Source organism: Podarcis erhardii (genome assembly GCF_964252035.2).
Source record: "Podarcis erhardii genome assembly, chromosome: 10".
NCBI classification, from domain to species: Eukaryota; Metazoa; Chordata; class Lepidosauria; order Squamata; family Lacertidae; genus Podarcis; species Podarcis erhardii.
In genome coordinates this window covers 36,362,900-36,380,715 of record NC_138500.1, presented here as the reverse complement: position 1 = coordinate 36,380,715, position 17,816 = coordinate 36,362,900, and the positions used below count along the sequence as shown (strand labels likewise).

Below are 17,816 nucleotides of genomic sequence, written 5' to 3'. Positions count from 1 at the left end.
TGCTTTATGTGTAAGAAATTTCTCCTAAGATCAGAGGCCATCCTCTTTTATGTGGATAGATTGGCTTTCTGATTTTTATTTATTTTATTGCAATGTTCTTTTTTCTTGCAGTGTTATTTGTTCTTAGCTTTTCAAATTGTCAAAATTGTTCAGTTCCTTTTATGTGTCAGAGAAGTAGTTCTTGTGTATTTTTGCCTTTTTGCACTATTTTGCACTTTCTTATATTCTTATTTTTATTTGTCTGTCACCATTCTCTTGTTGGAGCAATCTTTTGAGACAAAATGGACTGTGGTCTCTGCATAAAGTGAGGCAACCTGCTTCCTGAACTCTGCATTTTCTGCCTGTGGGTGACAGATGGCAGTAGCTACCTTTCTGATGAAATATTCTCCAGGAGAAATTTATTTCGGGTTATGCCAACAGCCACTATTATTGGGGTTAGCTGTTGATTCTCTTGATTGCAAGCATTGAGCCGGTGGCAAAACTAATGCATTATTAGTACTTAGTGTTACTGAAGTGAATGCAGATGCTGATGGTGGGCGGGCTTAGTTTGATTGCATGGTGAAATATCTTCTGCATTGTTGTGCACCCAAGTCCTGGCTTTTCAAAATTCACAGACATTTTATCTTGCTGCTGACCAATTGGCACAGTTAGTTTTGCATGAGCTCCACATGTATTCCTTCCCCTGTGTCTCTTTTGTCTGTCTTAGCCAGTACTTTATATTGTGCACCCCTGACCTCCTCCTCTAAGCCTTCATCCACTCTGTTCTGATGCCCTGTAGTTTGAGGTGTATCACATACCACTATTAGTTCTATATCTGTTCTTGGGACTCTTGCTCCAAATATGCCTGGTGTTTCTAATAACGTCTGCTTTCTTGACTTCAGTGCTATTGCTTCTTCTTCTAGGATTTAAGTTATTGATCCTGTTTTGATTGCCTGCCTTGCAATTCTTACTGAAGTTCTATCCAGCCCATCTGTCCCAAGTTTCTATCTTAATTCTACCTGTCTGTCTGATTCTGCCTGCCTGTCCCAGACATGGTCTAGAGATACCGATGGACCATGGGACAGTCCTTTTATGACATAGGTATTTAATCAGAGTGGAAATGGACCCAGTAGGTCATACTCAATTCCTAATCTAAAGCAATCCTAAAAAACAATGCATACAAAGAAGGGTTTGTACAGCCTCTTTAAGGAGCTTGTTCCTTTGCTGTTTAGGTTTAGATTTTTCTCAATAACTGGTCTTAAGACATGTCATTTTAATCACATTGTCTACCCTTAGGGACTGGTGAGCAAATTTTCCTCTTCTTTCTGACATTCTTATAAATATTTGAAAACGGTCTGCATGCTTACCATTCTCTCTCTCACTTGATTCCCACTCCAGCCAAAATGTGCCCATTTCCTCCTGTTAGTTGCTTCCTGAACTGCAGTGCTCCAAGCTTGAAGACAGTACCGCCAGAGGAAATCTTAAGTGTGCTTAATAGAACAAAATTGGAAAGCACAAATCTTCACCTTGTTTAGTCTGTTATTCATGTAATCCTTATATCTTTCTTATTCCGTTGCATGTTCATATGTGGTTATTCTTTTTGTATTTCTAGTTCACACTGTTGAGAACAACACTTCCATTTTTGTCCAGTTTAGGAGTAATGTGAAGACAGAAGCAAACAAAATAAAAGGGTGTCTCTCCATATTATTTTGCTAACTTTTGATTTGGTGATTCAGTGCATTTTGTTATCAAACTGGGTTGGTGGTGGAAAATGGAACCTAATGGACTGCAAGCATCAGTTTATCTGCTATTTGGAGACTGATTGATTTGGAGGCTTAGCAAGAGTCAGAATACTCCTTGTGGCTAACTTGACAAAATGGCTGATGAATTCTTCAGAACAGCCATAAAATACAGAATGAAAAACACTGCAATTGACTCCAGAGAATTGATCTAGTATTGATCTGTTTGTTTATTGCTTGTGTCTGTGTGCATGAGCACGTAGTTATGTAGTCAGTTATGATCATATGTTTAAAATAACTCAACCTCTTCAAAATCTTTCTCTGAAAGGAATAGGGTTTAGATCAGAACACAATTATTCATCCTGACAATTGATGGCTTTTAAACAAGCCTATCAATACCATCTTTAGTTTAAGTGAGCTTTCTCGGTTTCACTGTTTGCTGCTCCAGTCCTGCCTTTCTTTTATGAGGGTTTCCAGGGCTGCCTGGTGTAATGGCAAAAGGAAAACACAATTCCAGTGTCTTCTTGTTGCATTTCATAGGCCCGAATAGCCTTTCCACATCTGTTGACGTCCACAGCAGCAGATGCAGCCCTGTCTTCCTCTTGTATCACTTGTCAGGCGTAAGCTAGGGAATCAGAAGCCCAGTCATTCAGTGCAAGAACAGTGCATTCAGCCACCAGTGCAGCTGTGAAATATGGTAGGACCTGTCACTGGTTTTTCAGATGGACTTCTAGTGTGGCCTTTTGATAAGCTAGGGGTACTTACACAATTCTGGAATCTCGAAAATACCAGCCCTGAATATTCTGCAGCCAACAGCTCATAGCAAGTGAAGACTTCCTTGCTCTTCTTTGCTCAGACACACTTGATTCCACCTCCCCTGTCTTCGATTCTGGTCCTTCCATGCCTGCTTCTGACCCCACTTTACAAAGTGCTTCTTCAGATGCTGTTTCCAGCTCAAGCCTACTTGACCACAGTAATTGTCTCACCCCTGAAACTGATGCCACAACGGATCCCACTGATCTTTCCCAGCTGTCATCTTCTGCCTCAGATTCAGGTGGGTTACTACATATTGGTCAAATGTCTAACAGATGTTGAGCGGTTCCGTGATCTGAGGCATAAGGATTTCCCAACAAATACTTCACTAACCTACTACTTTTGCAGAAGTTCCATCACTATATTGTCAGGTGCTCCATTTCTGTGTCAGGTTCTAAGCTTAAGTCTCAGGCATCAGATGAGGATGAGATCAGGTGATTGCCAAGTCTTTGGATAGATGAGGATTCAAAAATAGAAGTTGTCAATGCATAAAGGAGCATATATAAGGCATTGCGGAACAGGACAAGCTGAAGAGCATACAAGGATGTCAGCACATGTTATAAAAAAAATAGTAAAAAAAGCCATCAACTTGCTTTCCTTGGTGATATGGTGGACAAGACTAAATAAAGAGCATCAATGGACCAGAATGCTATGTAGGAGAAAGGGGAAAATGGCAGTTTTTCCATAGTCATCTAGAGGGTTCTGCTAACTGTTCTGATACACCTTCAGTTCCTTTCTCTTACCAGATGGCCTCATCAGAGGAACTGACACCTGGCCCTCAGTGCTGTCATTCTGAGCCCCACAACATTTAACACTCAGCTTGGAGGGGGGCAGATATGATCTCAGAAAGATAAAGAGTCTGTCATGATCATGGCAGACCAGAGAAGGCATGAGGCAGACCTTTTACAGTTGAGGCCAGATGTCCAAGCTGAGGGCTGATGTCGCTTTCTGTAGCTGCTAGCTCCTTTTGGGGTAATGGTATTTCTAGTTGTGGGGATCTTTCCTCCCAAGGAATGTCTGGTTTAGCCATCTATGTCTGGCAGCAGAGATGTCTTCTCAGATGAAGGGATGTGGTCTCTGGTGCCTGCAGGCCCACACAGCATGGACCGGGAAGTGAATCTGTCTCTTCACAGCGTTCCACTTGCCTGAGGTCTCAGCCCCCAATGAGTCCTGATCCAAGGTCATGATAGAGTCTACTCATTCCAAACTTGTGTGATTCATTGAATTATAGATGTGCTGATTAAAATCAAATCCTTTGTAGTGTTTATTTATATACATTCCAGAAGGTTCTCGAGCATGTTTCTTTCTTGTATATTTACAATAAAACTGCAACTGTTCCTTCAGTATTAACCAGTCAATATAACTATGGAGAAGAAAGATTACTTCTCACAGTATGTAAATAGAGAGAGGTCTGTAGCTCAGTGGAAGAGCATCTGCTTTAGATGCAGAAGGTCTCAGGTTCAGTATTTGGTATCTCCAGGCAGGGCTGGGAGAGATTCCTACCCAGAGTGCTGGAGAGCTGCTGCCAGTCACTAAACAGCACTGACCTAGATGAACCAATGGCTTTGCAAGCCAGTTTCCACCATGTCCCAGGTTTCTCTCAACAGTAGGTACAGTTCTTATGTAGGCCTCCTCTTTTGGGGTGACTGGTTTATGGGCTGTTGGTCTCCACAGACTTGGGTCCAGAGCTCCTATGTCTTTCCTGTGGAAGAAGGAGGCTCCATGTTTCCCCATTTTTCATTAAGGTTCAGGCCCTGTAGCTGTTCTCCTTCCGTCCCATCAGGCATACAGATAAGAGGACCCCATTGTGCTTCTTTTAACACAGGTGGGGAGCCTCCAGGCATTGTCTAAACATGGTCTTCTCAGGAGTAGGGATTGGGGCCTACTTAAGGGTTAAGGTACTGGCAAAAGACCGTTGAGTTCCTGCAGCCCATCTTATTAACAGATCTGGAAACTATTATTACTCATTCTGATGTCTTTGAAAATGTGTCCTCAATTTAACTCAAATGTTGTTTGTTTTTAGATCCATTATATTTTTCTGATCACAACATTAAGCCAGATGAAAAAGACACCCCGCGACCTCAGGGACTACCTCAGGGATATGTTACCGTAAAAGAACGTGAAAAAGCGCAATCTTATTCATCTTTGCTGGAGCATTTTGTTAAAATCTTCCTACATTTTAGAAGAGCGGCGGTAATGTCTTCTTGAATTAATGTGTTTATGTTATTGTATTAAAATGTCTCTACCAGTTTCAATAGGTGAGACAAACATTTGTTTCTTGTACTTCTATTAACTTCCTCTTCTATTCCAGATCTCAGTAGGGTAGTCTAGCAGAAAGGGCTCAGATCATCTAGGTCTTCCTAACCCTTTAAAGCAGGAGTCTGAGAAAGCTTGGCAGCAGCCCATCTGTCATTCACTCACTTTTGTCACCTCTTTGCTTCTTAACCCACTCCTTGTGTCAGTTAGGACAAGAATCCTCCAACAGATGACTGAGAAGTCTTTTTAGCTCTAATTTATATTTTGCCTCTTTTCTTTTCCTAACAATTCATGGAGGAGACACATAAACCTTTGCACACATTTCCCCCCATCTTATTGCTGAAACAGTGAGGGAGTCCCACTATAACTTCAAAAATCATTTGATCCTTCCTTAAATACTTTGGTGAAAACAGCCATGAATACCCAAACCTCCTTTTCATATTCCAGCAGGGGAAACACAATTTTGACATATAATGAACATTTTCCCATGATGTGCAAACAATAACAGTGGTCCTGGGTGGCAGTCCTAGTGGCTAGTGGCCACCATCTTTAATTTGGGGGGGGGCTTGTAGCATTGTACATATCCCACATATCTCTGGAAGAAGTCAGAAAGACAGCAAGAAGCCCTTTAGCAAACACAGAGAACACTCCTAAGCATTTTCACGCTAGAGGAAGTAGAAGGCCAATAATGAGTTTCTGGGTAGCCTGTTGCCTAGATGCCAGCTTTCAGACCAGCAGGAATTTTTTCCTAGCTGGAAATAGTACCTGATGCATACTTTCTAAAATAAGAATCAGAAGAATTCCTTTTCTTGGTTTCTCTTATTGTATTTACTAAAACCTTTTAAAAGGCAACACCAGAATTATTTTGCAGTAGGTAGAACTTTGTTGCCTTTTGCTTTAACTAAATGAATGCATCCATAAATAATATGGTAAATGCAATCTTATATTGGATTGTGCTGTGTTTTCTGAATGGCCCCCTCAGGGAGCACAGTACACAGTGCTATAAAGCCCAAACCTCTACTTAGAAGGGACTTGTCCAGCCTCCTAAGCACATGCTGTTCTACTGAGCACAGCCTAATACCATGTAGGCTCAGAACCTCATTTCTGTAATGATTATGTTGCACAAAGTGAAGCCGCATTCATAATGAATGTCACCACTTCACATGCATTAGATCAGCAGCATGGAAATATGTTAGAAATTATAGCTAGGGAATGTACAAGTGGAAAAACACCAGTAAAATATGAATAGGTTTTGTGAATATATCTTGAAATGGCTGACAAAGATGATCAGAAAGCTGTAGTTTTAATCACTGTCTGGCTGCTTTGCTATAGAAGGGTAACATGCAGCCCTTTGCTCTCTCTATTTATTTCCTTTTATTTTCTGTCATTTCCTTCCAGCAATAGCCAACTTCCCTCCTCTCAGTTATTTTCCTGTGTATGAATTGGATATTTTTGTGTTCTCAGCTGCCTGAGAATTCAGTGGGGTAGTCTGCATGCTATAGAGGGAAGTTTGTCTCCTTTTTTTTCTATTGAAAAGTAAGGATGAAGAAGTAGTCACCGTATTTTTCCGTCTATAAGATACCCCAATGTATAAGGACCCCCCTCCATTTTTGGGGGCTCGGTTTTAAGAAAATGGTTTGTGTTTTAATGCTGACACCACTGAGAAATCTCCAAGCTCCACTCATCAGACTTGTATCTGACACTTTACCATCCAGGTTTTAGCCTACCGTGGTGGCCACTGGACGTTGCTTCAGAACGTGTGCCGAGACCTTTGGACCTATACTCAGGAAGCACAGTCAATTATTAGACATTCACAATCTTTTCATGCACCATTTCCTATTACCAAGGAGTTGTTTCATGACACCATTTGGTTGCCATATTACATGGCATCAGATATGTTGCTTGATATGGTGGTTGATCTGCAGGCTACTGATTCTGTTAAGGTAAATATATTTTATTGATGTTGTCTGATTTACAAGCAGCAAAAAAATGTATTTTTACTAAAGGAATTTCTTCTTTGTTCTTGGCTTATTTAAACCTTTCAGCTACTATCCAGTGTACAATTTATATTACAATATGTCTTCTAAAAACACAAACATTAAACAGGACTAGCTAATCTTTTTTGGGGGGCCACATTGATGGATAGCCACCCCTTTGAGGTCTGCATCCCGGTGGTTGATGTGGTTGGCTTATATGTGTGCATACACATATTGCACATACATACATACATACATACATACATAAAGACCACTCACTCATACTTGCCACATTTGCACATTCACCATACAAGCAGTATACACATATGTACATTGCACAAACTCACCAGACATGAAATCACTACTCGTAATACACTCATGCATAAAGACACACACACACACACACACACACACACACACCATTTTCAGCACTCTCATTCCAGCGCTGGGGTGGGCGTGGCTGAAAATGCTGCAGAGGTCATTCTATTTATTCTAGAGATAGAAATGCTGCCTTTTAAAGAGCAGGCTAAGGACTTTATTTCCGATCTTAGCACTGTGGCACTTAGCACCAGAATTGCAGATAAAATATATTTCTGCTTCTTCTTTATCTTTAAAGAGCAGACAGATCACTCTCTAAAGAGCAAGGAAAATGCTTTATCGTCCAATCAGATTGGAAGATAGAGCTAAAGGGGTTGATGGGTCACTTCCTGTGGCTTGGACTGTGGGTTAGACTTACTTGCTTTAATCAAACATTCAAATTGTGGTCATCACATATTTTTTGTTGTTGTTGTTGTTGTTGTTGTTGTTGTTGTTATTATTATTATTATTATTATTATTATTATTATTATTATTATTATTTGTATACCACCCTTCATCCGCAGATGCCAGGGCAATTCACAAAACAAAAATACAAAATAAAAACAAGAACAAGCACATAATTCAAATCACACATTGGTATTTTTCAACTTCTGTTTTCTAAAATGATATAAAATTTCTGAGTGTTGTATTACGATGAATTGGAAATAATGTTGTTTGGGGTATTAAAAAGAAGGATAGGTCTTACCTGAATAGTAGATTTATTAGGTGGGAGAGGAATAGCCCAATCCAAATCCAAAGACTTCATCGTCCACCGTAATAAATGGTGTGTGTACTTGTGTAAGTGTAAAACCTGAAAGATCATCTCACCCCTTATATAACAAATTGATTGCTGCTCTCTGCAGGTGAGGACCTTCTGCACACATCTTATCAGGAGGTCAGTTCTGCACAATGTAGAAATCAGGCCATTAGTGTTGTGTCAACTACCCTTCAGAATTTCCTTGAATATCAGTTTGGTGGTGTCTGTGTTGTGCTTTTTGGCATCTACTGAAGACTTCCTCCCTAAACAAGACCGTTGAGTTGAGGTCTTTCCCAGTCTTACAGCTGCATTGGAATTGTTATTAAGATTCAGTTCAGTTTTAGCAAACAGCCATTACACACATAAAAACAACAACAACAACAATGCTGCTACTAATAGTGGTTTACATTTCTACTCCCCAACCTTTTTAGGGGATAAATCATTTCCCATACTTCCTTTACATTTTGTTACACGAATTTGTAGAGCCTTAGTAAGAAAATTGGATGTTCTAAAGGATATATACTTCTCTACATCAAAATACAAGTTTTTTAAAATGTTTTATCTCTTGTATTTTGCTGCCCAGATTGCTTTTTGGAGGAGGGGTGGCTATAAACAAAACGAAGAAACAAACAAATGGTGCAACTGTGAAGCACAGGGGAATCGAACACAGGAGTATTCACTGTTGTGCCCTCCAGATGTTGTTGGGCTACAAGTCCCATCCCTGACTGCTGGCAACACTGGCTAGGGCTGATGGGACTTGCAGCCCAAGAACATCTGAAGGATACCGCATTGACCACCTCTGATGTTCCATATCCAGAAAGGTTAGTTGAATAGATTTTTGAGGATAAGAAAAGCCTGGCTCATTTGCAGAACATTTATGAACCACAAAAGAACCCAGCACAAGAAGTGTGTGGCCTGAATATCTGAAACTGGGACTTGATAAAAGCTATTTGGAATCCTTGCTTTACTACTCTCTGTTTTGAATTTATAGATTGTTGAAGCTGAAGGTGATTTCTGTGTTCCAAGTTGTGTAGGCGGCATAGCTCAAGATGAAGGCGGTTCTAACTTTTCATTTGAATATCCATTTGATGATATCTGTATTGTTGATTTGCAAGGAGTACGTAATTTGGTTCTGCGAACTATTGAGCTTCTATTTTTTTTGAAGAAGTGGGAATCACTAGTATACATAGCCATGCAGTTCAACACAATTACACAGTAAGTAACATAATGTGCTCTTTTTGAAGGGAAAAATGTTGTGTGTTTTTTTAAGAAAAAAAATGTTAGCAGTTTTTAATTTTGAAATCTATCTGATTTTTCTAGTGAGAGATATACAGAGCAATTGATTCCGCTGGTGGTATATGCTCAGAGACAACTGCAGGAAAGAGCACAAGCCCGTGACTCTACTAGCTCACACCCTAAATTCAAATATCTTGTTACTGATACTGGACGCAAGGTGAAATGTTTTAGATGTGCTTACTTTGAATCCTACATGTGAATAACTTGGAGGCAGACAACATTTCCACATGCCCCTTCATTTTAAAGTTCCAGGAGGGAGCGGGGGTCTGCAACAATTTAAAATACAACATTAAAAAACAAAAAACACCGTCACCAAAAATACGATGGGTCCCCAATATATACATCTCAGGTGTGGAAGACCAGGGCAAAGATATGTAACTTTATGGTGGAGGATAGGTAGCAAATAAATTTCTATACTGCCCTTCATCTGAGGACCACAGGGTTGTTTACAATATAAAAGGTAAAGGGACCCCTGACCATTAGGTCCAGTCGCGGACGACTCTGGGGTTGCGGTGCTTATCTCGCTTTATTGGCCGAGGGAGCCGGCGTACAGCTTCCAGGTCATGTGGTCGGCATGACTAAGCCGCTTCTGGGGAACCAGAGCAGTGCACGGAAACGCCGTTTACCTTCCCGCTGGAGGGGTACCTATTTATCTACTTGCACTTTGATGTGCTTTCGAACTGCTAGGTTGCCAGGAGCAGGGACCGAGCAACAGGAGCTCACCCCGTCGCGGGCATTTGAACTGCAGACCTGCTGATCGGCAAGTCCTAGGCTCTGTGGTTTAACCCCAGCGCCACCTGCGTCCCTTAGTTTACAATATAAAAACACAAAAATGCATAACATAGCAAAACACAAAAACTACTCCTCCCCAACACACACAGTTTAAAAGGTAATAGATTATTTCGTTAGCCAAAGGCCTGGGTAATATTCTTACATTGCTCTGTAGCAATAGTATCCAACCTGGTGACCTCTAGATGCTTTTGGACAACAATTCCCATTAGCCTAAGCCATCACGGTCCATGTTGATGGGAGAGCTAACACCATTTCAAGGGCACCATAATGGGTACTAGTGCACAGACCCTCATTTTGAAGCATATCAGTTAAAGATGGTGAACATTAGTTTTGATTGTTTGCACATCTAAATTATTTCTCCGCAAGGATTTTCAGAAATCAAGTTTTTGGTAACCAAATATTGACATAAACATCTGAGTTTAGTCACATTATTTCGAAAACATTGCCAATAGATGTTACAGTGTGGAAAACATTTTTCTCTTAGGTGCGCTGTAGAGACTTTGTTGCGATAAAGCTGCATGCTGCTGCCAAATGTAATGAAACAACTGATGAGGATGGATTTGATAGTAAAGGTCAGAGCACATACTGATATATAAGTCCTTTTTATCTTCAGAAGGTTTTCTGTTCATGTCCTTTTGGAGTACTATGGCAATATTTTTATACTATGTCTAAATAGGCCATGCCTCAGTCACATGCAGCCAGCCATTTCTCTGAGAAAGAGGATATTTACCATATTCTGTTCTGTTTTCCTGTGATACTGGATCTTGATTTTTTGATGGAGCTGCAGGGACCTTTCATTGAAGAGGCAGATGAGTCTACTTCTGTTCTTTTCCCTTCTGAATTAGAATTTGTGTATTTTGCTGCAGCTCTTGCTGATCCAATTTAAAAGGAGCCCTTCACCTCACCCTAGTTAACTTTTTGAATGATATGGTTTTATTTTGCTGATGAGGAGGAAAACAAGTGGTGTAGAGGCACAAGTTGCTATTAATATGGCGGAGCTGGGATTGGTCTTGATAGATGCCAAGGGACCTAAACTGGGGATTCAGGCAAGAAGCCCTGGCTCCTCCCTTGCTAAACTTCTGGGACAGCTGGTTGGCCAGTGGGGTTACTAGCTGGATCTTTTTTGTACTGTAGTGCCACCCATTTAATACCTAGGAAGGATACTGTTCTATAGTCACTCATTCTGATCTGAGGACCAAAAGGGGTCTTGGTGTTCTGTAAAGCAGTTCCACTTCCAAGTGGGATGGTGTTGTGGTCGGATCACATGGCCTTCATACGCAGCGGGGGTTGGTCAACCCCGTGTTATGGCCCCTGGCCAGCCAATCCAGTTGACTGGGGGCGTGGCGTGGCTTACCCCTTTTAAACCGCAGCACGGCAAGGGGATCTCCCTCTTGTTCTGGCTTGAGTGGCGGTTAGGTATTGGTAAAACCTTGTTTGGGGGAGGGGAGGTGTGGCCATCACCTGCCCCTCCATACTAAAGGGTATTCTGTTAAAGGAATCTGGTGGTCGTGGTTCCTGTCCGAAGCCCGACCTAGGGCCGGCTAGGGCCATGGCACGACCTTCCGGTGACTCTAGGGGGAGCTTCCAGTTGATGTGCATCAACAAGCTCCCCCTACTGGTGGTTAAGCCTTGTGAGACTTCCTGCAGGCAGGCAGGAGTCAGATATAGTCAGTTCAGTTCCAATGCCTAAGCCAATACCGCTCACATTCTGTAACCAGTAAAGTTGTGGCCTAAATTTTGCCCATTAACCTAAAATATGGTCTCCACGTGTTATTATTCAACATAAAGGGGAGGCCTCAGGGTCTTGACACGCAAATGTTGATCCAGACTTAGGTCCTCAATCTGTACAACTCATTGCATTGAATAACCACACAGTGCCCATTCACATCATTACTAAGTTAAACTATGGCAGTCACTTTGCTCCTTTCCTGGTCCTTTTGCTGCCATGCTACCCATGACTAAGCCGTGGCTTGGCTTGGTGTTATGTCCAAACCCAGGCTTGTGGTTTTCCTCACTCCAGACAAACCATCAGCTGGAACCAAGGATTGTTCTAGGGTTAACTGCTTGAAATTTGTCTGAGAAAGACATACCATTAAATTGGGTTTAGCCATTAAGCTAAGACAAACCATGGCTGAGCCTCGTATGTGTAGCATCAGCAGGACTGGGAGAGGAGTGCTGCAGCTATGATCATTTATTTCAGAACCTCATTCACACCAAGCTATGGTTGGGCATAGCGCTATATGCAAACTGTGTCACAAACTCCTTGTCCCTATTTTATGCTTGATCTACAAATTTTAGCCTTCAATCATGTCAGCATGACACCTTTGGTCTTTGGCCTGCCTGTACTCGAATAAGACTCTTCAGCTGTGGCCTGTCTTGGAGTTGGGCCAAGGCCTGACATACCTCTCTTCTGATTCGAGGAAATACACGTATTTTTCGCTCTATAAGACGCACCAGACCACAAGACGCACCTAGTTTTTGGAGGAGGAAAACAAGAAAAAAAATATTCTGAATCTCAGAAGCCAGAACAGCAAGAGGGATCGCTGTGCAGTGAAAGCAGCAAACCCTCTTGCTGTTCTGGCTTCTGGGATAGCTGCGCAGCCTGCATTTGCTGCGTAAGACGCACACACATTTCCCCTTACTTTTTAGGAGGGAAAAAGTGAGTCTTATAGAGCAAAAAATATGGTAAGTTGTACCCTTTCACCAGTGTTAAAGCAAATTGTGTTTGTTGTCTGTTTCAGACCGATGTTGTCAAATGTGAAACAAAATCATTGAATCATTTAAAACCTTTGCTGTATAAGAAAGGAAAGATCCATATTTAGGTTTTAATATATTTATTGCTTCAATTAAGATGCGGATCAAGGAAGAGCACTGGTTTCTGTTCCTCTGGATGTGTCAGATGCACTGCAGTGTTTCAGTGAAAGCCTGGAAAAAGCAAAATATCACAGTAGATCTATTAAATATAGCAGGAAATTGCTTGCATTATTTCTTGCTCACACACAAGGTGAGTAATTGCTATAACATCTGTTGGTTAACAACAAGATTGTGTGTAAAATTGATCTACTTTAAGAAATCAAATACTGGAAAAATTAGTGTGAAACAGAAGATAATTATCAATGTAGATGCTTTTTATATGCATACAAGAAGTTATGAGTTTGGTGATACAGGTATAACCACTACATGGTTATCTTAGTTGAGGACCATTGTTCTCTTACATCTGCACCAGCCTTAAATGTGAATATCTTTGGCAAATTAATTTTAATTCTGTGTTTGTAGAATTTATACAAATTCATATTTATTTATTTATACAGATTCATATTTTTTGCAGCCAATCTTTGTGTTGGCTAGAAAGTGTAAATAAGCATTTTTTTCCTGGAATTACCTTTGAAATTAATCTTTTCCTACAATTAATTGCCACCAGAATCAAAATCTTTTGGATAGAGTATATTCAGTATATTGATCACTTTTCTAATCTAGAGTGTGGAAGAGTAGACACCAGATGGAAGGCATCTTCACATGGAAAAGTGGAATTTATGATGGGGGCTGAGTTCACATATCAGCCAGAACCACCTGATTTTTCTAATGAAAATTTTACTAGCATTAGTTTGGTTCAAGGCAACTCCATTCCCCGGTCAAAACTGTCAGTAGTCATCTCTTCATATGAGCAAACTCTTGGTAAGATTATAATTTGTTTTGCCTCCCTTACAAATATATATGTACAGATATATGCTTACAAGTATGTGTCCACAAATTTCGGTGGTATATAGTCTATCCCATGAAAGTTTCTTCTGTACCCATATGTTTTTTTCTACTGTAGAAAAGATCTTTGGCTGAGATCCTGAGTTAGCTCCCCATCCCCTGATTTATTGTTAAATGGCTTCGGGATTTTTATGGGGATTCATAAATGAAATAAATGAATAATATTATTTAGGATAATGATTTATTTTCTAATTCATATAAGTTGATTTACATAAATATATTAAGTGTGTATTAATATTTTTATTTTTTAAAATTCTCCTTCAACCAATGAAAAACAGAGGCTCTTCAAAAAAATAATCAGCAAGACCTCATGGTGCAGGCTTTCAGTGAACTCGGAAATATTCACTTTTATACAGGAAACAAAAGGTATCTATACTGCAACAGATATAAAATGAAACTGTCCTTAAATTTTCAGTTTTAATGCATAATTAGCTAAAGCATAGCTAAAGGCTGCTAACTGAAGTCTAGGGGCCTGCAAATACTATTGTTTTGATTGAGACAAGGTTGTATGTTTAAGCGTGTGCCAGTGTTACTGACATATGCTTTGCTTGCGTTTGCACCATAAATTTTGTGGGAATCCCTTGTTAAGAGTGGTGAAGGGCTTTACAGCCGTTCTTTCCATCTTCTGATAGGAAGCACTTGGAGCAGGTACTTCAATCCCAACCTGCAACTGCACATGTGGTTGCTTGAATCAAGTGGGTATTTCAGAGGAAAATAAGAAAAACATTTTACATAATAAGTCAGGCTAGTGATAGGTTGTTTTTTATATGATTTCAATTGCTATCAACATAGATCATAGAATCATAGAGTTGGAAGAGACCACAAGGGCCATCGAGTCCAACCCCCTGCCAAGCAGGAAACACCCTCAGAGCACTCCTGACATATGGTTGTCAAGCCTCTGCTTAAAGACCTCCAAAGAAGGAGACTCCACCACACTCCTTGGCAGCAAATTCCACTGTCGAACAGCTCTTACTGTCAGGAAGTTCTTCCTAATGTTTAGGTGGAATCTTCTTTCTTGTAGTTTGGAGCCATTGCTCTGTGTCCGCTTCTCTGGAGCAGCAGAAAACAACCTTTCTCCCTCCTCTATGTGACATCCTTTTATATATTTGAACATGGCTATCATATCACCCCTTAACCTCCTCTTCTCCAGGCTAAACATGCCCAGCTCCCTTAGCCGTTCCTCATAAGGCATCGTTTCCAGGCCTTTGACCATTTTGGTTGCCCTCCTCTGGACACTTTCCAGTTTGTCAGTGTCCTTCTTGAACTGTGGTGCCCAGAACTGGACACAGTACTCCAGGTGAGGTCTGACCAGAGCAGAATACAGTGGCACTATTACTTCCCTTGATCTAGATGCAATACTCCTATTGATGCAGCCCAGAATTGCATTGGCTTTTTTAGCTGCCGCGTCACACTGTTGGCTCATGTCAAGTTTGTGGTCAACCAAGGCTCCTAGATCCTTTTCACATGTACTGCTCTCAAGCCAGGTGTCACCCATCTTGTATTTGTGCCTCTCATTTTTTTTGCCCAAGTGCAATACTTTACATTTCTCCCTGTTAGAATTCATCTTGTTTGTTTTGGCCCAGTTCTCTAATCTGTCAAGGTCGTTTTGAAGTGTGATCCTGTCCTCTGGGGTGTTAGCCACCCCTCCCAGTTTGGTGTCATCTGCAAATTTGATCAGGATGCCCTTGAGTCCATCATCCAAGTCGTTGATAAAGGTGTTGAATAAGACCGGGCCCAAGACAGAACCCTGTGGCACCCCACTAGTCACTCTTCTCCAGGATGAAGAGGAACCATTGATGAGCACCCTTTGGGTTCGGTCAGTCAGCCAGTTACAAATCCACTGAGTGGTAGCATAGTCAAGTCCGCATTTTACCAGCTTCTTTACAAGAATATCATGGGGCACCTTGTCAAATGCCTTGCTGAAATCAAGGTAGGCTACATCCACTGCGTTCCCTTCATCTACCAGGCTTGTAATTCTGTCAAAAAACGAGATCAGGTTAGTCTGACATGACTTATTCTTCAGAAATCCATGCTGACTATTGGTGATCACAGTATTCCTTTCTAGGTGCTCACAGACTGTTTGCTTAATGATCTGCTCCATAATCTTCCCTGGTATTGATGTCAGACTGACTGGGCGGTAATTATTTGGGTCCTCTCTTTTCCCCTTTTTGAAAATAGGGACAACATTTGCCCTCCTCCAGTCTGCCGGGACTTCGCCTGTTCTCCAGGAATTCTCAAAGATGTCTGCCAGTGGTTCTGAGATCACATCTGCCAGTTCTTTTAATACTCTTGGATACAGTTCATCTGGCCCTGGAGACTTGAATACATCTAAATTAGCCAAGTATTCTTGTTCTATCTCCTTAGTTATTCTGGACTGTGTTTCCTCTGCTGAATCATTTGCTCCAAATTCTTCAGGTCGGGCATTGTTTTCTTTATCGGAGAAGACTGAGGCAAAGAAGGCATTGAGGAGTTCAGCCCTTTCTGTGTCCCCTGTTTGCATTTCACCATCTTCTCCTCTGAGTGACCCCACTGTTTCTTTGTTCTTCCTTTTGCTACGAACATACCCATAAAAGCCTTTTTTGTTGTTTTTAACCTCTCTAGCAAGCCTGAGTTCATTCTGTGCTTTAGCTTTTCTGACTTTGTGTCTACATGTGCTGGCTATTTGTTTGAATTCCTCTTTGGTGGTTTCCCCCCTTTTCCATTTTTTGTACACATCCTTTTTTAATCTTAACTCAGTTAAAAGTTCTTTAGATAGCCACCCTGGCTTCTTTAGGCACCTTCTATGTTTCCATCTCATTGGTATTGCCTGAAGTTGTGCTTTTACTATCTCCCTCTTAACAAACTCCCAGCCATCATGAACTCCCTTTCCTTTTAGTATTACAGTCCATGGGATTTCACCCAGCACTTCCCTAAGTTTTATGAAGTCGGCTTTCTTAAAGTCAAGAAATTTAGTCCTAGTATGCTTGGCTGCTCCTTTCCGCTGTATAGTAAACTTCAGAAGAGCATGATCACTCGCGCCTAATGATCCTTCCACTTCTACTCCACTAACCAGGTCATCAACATTGGTTAGGACCAGATCTAAAATGGCTGTTCCTCTTGTTGCTTCTCCCACTTTCTGGACAACGAAGTTGTCTGCAAGGCCAGTGAGGAATCTGTTTGACCTTATGCTCTTGGCTGAGTTTGACATCCAGCTTTGATATTTTTAAATGAAATTGTGATAAACAGGGTTGTTGTTTTTTACAATAACTAAATAAAATGTGGTTGCATGAACTGAAAAACAAAACAAAACACAAAAGTTAGCTTTGAAGGAAAGTGTCCCTAGGTCTTAATGTGCATTTGGTTTTAGTTTTAACATTTCCCCATTTCCAGTGGAAGGTCAGCAGAGTGGCCAGAAGGCAGGCAGCAACCTTTGGGGAGGCTGGATTGCCAGCATGCATCCAGTTCTGCTCCTGCCTTTGGTTGAAGTGCAGCCAGTCATTATCGCTCTTGCTCATCTTTCAGTTACTTCTCTCTGAATTTATTCTAAACCTTTCCTCGTTAGTAATAGTCCTCCTTCCCAATGGGCACATTCCCCTCTGGTTCCCTTCACTCTGTAGCTGTTTTTTCCCCCTTCCCGCCCTCTGCCAGGCAGCACCCAGTACCTTCACCAGGCACTACCGCCAGGATGCTTTGGATTTGGCATTTGGCAGGTGGTCCTGCAGCAGGTCCTCCTGCCACAACCTCTTGCACTTGCACTCCCACCCTAGAAAGGTTAGCACCCCACTCTACTGATCTTTCATTGGAAATTGGGTGGCGGGGGGGGGGGAGTATAGTTGTACCTGCTTGAAGTGTACTTTTCCATTTCCTAATGAAAGGTAAGCAGACCCTGCCCCTGGGTTGGCTGCAGGATTCTTGTTATTAGCACAAATCACATTGACATTGGGAGGTGGTATGCTTTCTTTCTGCCCTTACACTCCCGGCTGTCAAGCTTGGCGAGTCCATGACCTGAATGCCTTTTGGAAGTCTTGACTCCCAAAAAGTTGCTGCCTGCCTTTGGATCACTAGGTGGAGCCCTCAACCCACGCTGCTGACCTTTCATTAGGAAATGGAAAA

The 17,816-nt window shown here is 41.4% G+C and overlaps 1 protein-coding gene across 2 annotated transcripts in view; it reads left to right on the top strand.

The window, feature by feature from the left end:
* CFAP54 (cilia and flagella associated protein 54) overlaps nt 1–17,816 on the top strand; it is a 109,403-nt gene that overhangs the window by 59,614 nt on the left and 31,973 nt on the right. The window contains exons 36-44 of one of the 2 annotated variants that reach the window (XM_081878171.1): nt 2,575–2,772; nt 4,555–4,724; nt 6,503–6,730; nt 8,869–9,092; nt 9,198–9,330; nt 10,450–10,537; nt 12,817–12,969; nt 13,443–13,640; nt 14,003–14,090. In XM_081878171.1, the coding sequence (XP_081734297.1) occupies nt 2,575–2,772; nt 4,555–4,724; nt 6,503–6,730; nt 8,869–9,092; nt 9,198–9,330; nt 10,450–10,537; nt 12,817–12,969; nt 13,443–13,640; nt 14,003–14,090 (1,480 nt within the window). The remainder of the gene's footprint in view (nt 1–2,574; nt 2,773–4,554; nt 4,725–6,502; nt 6,731–8,868; nt 9,093–9,197; nt 9,331–10,449; nt 10,538–12,816; nt 12,970–13,442; nt 13,641–14,002; nt 14,091–17,816) is intronic. The other variant, XM_081878172.1, reaches the window with a different exon arrangement.